This window comes from Tachypleus tridentatus, chromosome 2, assembly GCF_004210375.1.
Source record: "Tachypleus tridentatus isolate NWPU-2018 chromosome 2, ASM421037v1, whole genome shotgun sequence".
Taxonomy (NCBI): Eukaryota; Metazoa; Arthropoda; class Merostomata; order Xiphosura; family Limulidae; genus Tachypleus; species Tachypleus tridentatus.
The window spans coordinates 44,678,979-44,683,734 of NC_134826.1; the positions used below are offsets into that span (position 1 = coordinate 44,678,979).

General features: G+C 31.7%; 1 protein-coding gene across 1 annotated transcript; it reads left to right on the top strand.

The window, feature by feature from the left end:
* Window positions 1-213: 213 nt before the first annotated feature.
* On the top strand, window positions 214-3,689 carry LOC143245488 (lactosylceramide 4-alpha-galactosyltransferase-like). Its single transcript, XM_076491851.1, has 3 exons — window positions 214-304; window positions 717-885; window positions 2,965-3,689. The coding sequence occupies exons 2-3, from the start codon at window positions 771-773 to the stop codon at window positions 3,687-3,689; spliced, it is 840 nt and encodes a 279-aa protein (XP_076347966.1). The 5' UTR covers window positions 214-304; window positions 717-770.
* The last annotated feature ends 1,067 nt before the right edge of the window (window positions 3,690-4,756 follow it).

Sequence of the window (4,756 nt, forward strand, 5' to 3'; positions counted from 1 at the left end):
TCGTGCAGCTTTACGTGAAATTCAAACAAACAAACATTTGTCCAACTAGGATAAAACAAACTTTGTAGTGGCCTGGGAACTTTTAGTTGTTTTCGTTAATCGGAGATGTTTTACTGTGAGCCATATTTACCCACCATTATTTTTTAAAGTCAAGCCATCTGTTAGTGAAGAACTGTGTGAACTTCTAACTATGACGTGAACTGTGCTAACCATCTGTTACATTTCATAAAATGTATCCGATTTGTACAGTATATTTATAGTGCGGAAGACAACGTGGCAGAAATCACTGACTTTCGGCTCATCTGTAAGCATGATGTTTGGTTTCATTCGTTAAACATATTCTAAACTAACATATAGTATTGATCAAAAGTTATTTAAATGTAAAAAAAACGCTTAGGGAAAAAATGTAATAACCTCGTGCGTACTCTATTTTCTGTTTTTCTTTTGTCAAACACGATTACAAGTTGCCTTATTGCTAAATTAATTTCTAACAGAAAACAATCATTAAACTTTAATATTTTACTATCTCTTTTATGAGAGGTATAACATTTTTAAAAGACAGAGTGAACATTTATGGCTGCAAATTCGAACAAACCAAAGAATTTGTGGTTCTGATATTGTTTATATATAACTATGATATTATACTGTTTTTTAAATATGTTCTATATTTCTCAAAAAATCTTCTAGCGTTATTAAAAAACGAAACTTTGAAATAGGTGGTAAGAACGGTATACTTCGAATCAGAGCTGCAGTTATTTCACTTGTTGAACATGACGTTTGTTTGTTTCAATAAACGAAGAGGTCCGATGCTGAAAATAATAATATTCAGTTTATTTGCAAGTGGCGGTGTTCTTTTCCTATTGGGTCGGAATGCGTTGCTATCAGGTAAGTAAGCTGAATGTTTTGAATATATATGGATGTATCTCGATGAGTGTTTAGAAGTTATATTAAATCTCAGATTGTTGCAATTAACACACGCAGATTTAACTACCGGTGAAAAACAGATTGTTGTTTATTACAGAAAAAACCCTGTTCCATTAAGATACAGTGTCACGTAGAATAGACCTATTTAACTGCCTTGTGATTTTTTATTAATTGTTTTAAATTTACCGTCATTGTTATTTCTTTTTACGTTTTCAACGAGACCAAGTAGTACAAACATCCGTAGAATTCTCGGGCATTATCTAAGAGACGTTGCGTTTGTTCGCTTTGTTTGTTTTGAAAATTATTGTAAAGCTATACTTGGGATATTTCTTCAATGTAGTCTTTACTTTTTATCAGTAAACTAGAGTGAAAGGGCTACTTAGCACCACCCACCACCTAATCTTTGGCTGCTGTAATTAAATTGTTAGAAAAGACACTCACTGTCATAACGGACCCATGTTCAGCGACACTAGGTTAAGAACAGTGGGATATTCGCATTCCCATGTTAAGTACTAGGCCCTTCTCAAATTAAGTTTAGGCCATTCCCATGTTAAATACCAGGTCATTCTCTTGTTAAGTACTAGACCATTACCATGTTAAGCACTAGTCCGTTTCCATATTTACAGGTAAACACTGAGATTAATGTTCGATCAAAGTTAATAGTGTTTGTTTGTTTGTTCGTTTTGAATTTCGCACAAAGCTACTAGAGAGCTATATGTGCTAGCCGTTTCTAATTTTCAGTGTAAGACTAGAGGGAAGGCAGGTAGTCATCACCACTCACAACCAACTGTTGGGCTTCCCTTTCACAAAAGAATAGTGGTATTGATTGTCACATTATAACACCCCCACGACTGAAAGAGCAAGCATGTCTGGTGTTACGGAGATTCGAACCCGCATTCCTTGTAGTACAAGTCGATTGCCTTAACTACCTGGTATTCTGAGCCTTAATATAAGAACATCATTATGTGTAGGCGAAACACATATTCTGATAAACATAATTCTTAATGTAATAGATTACTCATTGGTCATTTTAATTCAGAACAGCTGAGTTAAATAAGTTCTAAGTATATAGAGGCCAATATTATGAAGTGTCGAAAACTTTAAATAAGAATCGTTTCTTCTAAATTACTTAAAATATAAAAAAACGAACCAATATACACACATTTCGTACTTTTAACTACCATAATAGTTAGTTCACATTGATCTCACTCGCCTCAGAGGGGCACACAAATAAACGTTAGAAATATTGTGTGTTAAAACTCACTAACATAACATTTACTATTTCCCATTTACAAAGTCAACATTTGTCTCTTTCTTAATCAAGTAATATTATATCTAATACAGAAAATAGGCTTCAATATTAATCTATAGTATGATCAAGAAATGGATGATTTAATTATTGTTGAAACATGGCAGGTATAAGAATATCCTCATCTTAGCGGATTTCATTAGCATTCACTACTTTCTCTTAGCCAGGAAAATAATAGAAGTCGAACTTCTGTTGTCATATTTTTGCTTAAAATGTGTCTCTTTGTGTTCAATAGCAAGATCAAAGATTATTAAAATAATAAAGTTCTACAAGAAATCGAAAAATGAATAAATATTTGTATATATTTGAGAAATTGTAACATACATTCAAAATCATTAATCATTCAAGAAATGTTAACTTTTTTGTAAAAATAACGCATAATTCATGAAACAGGTTTGCGCTAATGATAAAAAAATAACCTCTCTTAAAATAAAACTTTATTTTGTATCAGACGATCTTTTTAATTTATATTTTGCGAAAAATGATTTTAGTTGAAAGGTATTTTACTTGTCTTACCTAGATGATGCACCACTGATCTGATGTTCGATTTAGTTCAGTATCATATTACTTTTATTGCAAAGCGACTAAAGTATTGTACGACATGAAGGTTTTATTTTAATAATATTTGAAAGTTTATTTCTTGAGTTTTGTTTCTGAATATTCAATAATGATCTGATGATAAATTGTATTTAACATATTAGAAAAAAGTAGCAATTACATAACTGTTTCAGGTCAGAAGAGGTTCCTCAAAATGAAAAACGTGACAGAACCAGAAAACATGTTCTTTTTTGAGACCTCTGGTAAATGCTACCTTACGAGTAGAGAATCTTGCTCTATTGAGTCTTCAGCAAAATATCATCCTAACAACAGAATCCAGTTATTTTACGCTTGTAACAACTTGAGTGAAATCCAGAAAGACGAGTTTTTCCAAACTGTATCACAAATTGAAAACGTTAAAGTTAAGCCGATGAACTTCGAGTTATTATTCTCCGAAACACCATTAGCTACTTGGTATCAAAGTGAACTGTTTAACGTAACCATTTACAAAACAAATTTCCTATCAACTGGTTTAAAATATGCACTGCTCAAAAAGTATGGTGGTATAGCCATCGACTCTGACTGTATAATAAGAAAACCACTTCCCAACTTGTCTGCATACGCTGGTTTTCAATCTTTATTAACTGTGAACAATGCTATAATTAAAGCAGAGAAAGGAAGTCCATTCCTCGTTGAATGCATGCAAAGATTTATTACAGAATACAATCCAAAAATTTGGGGATATATGGGCCCTGCTTTAGTGACCAGGGTTTTTCGAGAAGCATGTAAAAGAGAAACCAAATACTTTGCTCCAGGATTCAGGTGTTATGGAGTTCATCTCTTTCCAGTTCCAGCCTTTTATCCTATTCATTTTTCTCAGCGTCAACTGTTTTTGACCCCTATGTTTCCGACTCCTTAAAAGAAATCTGGAACAATAGCTATATGGTTCATATCTGGAACAATGAAGTTCGAAGAAAACAGTTTAAACCTGGAGATAAGAGTCCAATGGATCATTTGTATAAGGAGAATTGTCCAATAACTTATTCTTATATTGTGAAACAAGGTATAGGAGAATGAATCTAAAATTACTTATGAAATACAGTACGGGTTTAAAGTGCAATTTTCAAGAGAATATTATGTTAGAGATACATTCAACCCAAAAACAGGTTATTTAATTGAAGGCCTTTATTAAAATAATGTTGAATGAAAACGGAATTATTAATTTAAACAGATAATGACTACATTACAATAACAGATTTCGTATTTCAGTTTTTAACATGAATTTATTTTATCACATGTTTTCTCGATTTTACCAACGGAATCAGTTATACTTTGAAGTAAATAAAAGGTTTGTTTATAAATATGCTATTACGTTAATGAAACGGATTCAGTATTTTACATCGTTTTTTATGATTTAGAAAAAAACAATTATGAATTAAGAAGTTTGAAATATTTTTGTTAATCACTTGATAATAATTAAAATACAGCAAAGTTTAAAATTTACATGTGGTGTTTTTGTTTCGAATTTACGTGAAAAGATACGCGAACGTTTTCTTGTACATAAATATCAAATAATAAGTTATAAGGAAAACTCACAGTTAATTGTAAACGCCACCATCTCTTCTGTCTTTTTTTGTCTCACTGAGTGTGAAAGGCATGAAAAATACGTGATGGTTTGAAAAGTACAGGGCACTTTGTACGGTAATGAAACCTGAGATGTTAGAAAAGATGAACATTTAATAAACTTGTGTTTTGATGTTGAGACTGGGTCACTATTTTTGTGAATATCTTTAACTATCATCGCAAAAAGTTCGAATTTCTTGTTCTACTTTCTACTTCATTTTTATTACATTGTAACTATAAAACAAAATCAACACAGTTCGTTAATTTCACTAACATAACACAGTTGCAAAGGAAGTATGCACTTTATAAGATGTATTATTTGAAAAAAACACACTAAATTTCACTTATACAGCTCGGGTCAAG

Excerpts from the sequence above, each read along its gene's own strand:
- LOC143245488 (XM_076491851.1), top strand. The coding sequence starts at position 771 with ATGACGTTTGTTTGTTTCAATAAACGAAGAGGTCCGATGCTGAAAATA. Across the intron at positions 886-2,964 it reads TCGGAATGCGTTGCTATCAG|GTCAGAAGAGGTTCCTCAAA; the intron begins GTAAGTAAGCTG and ends TAACTGTTTCAG.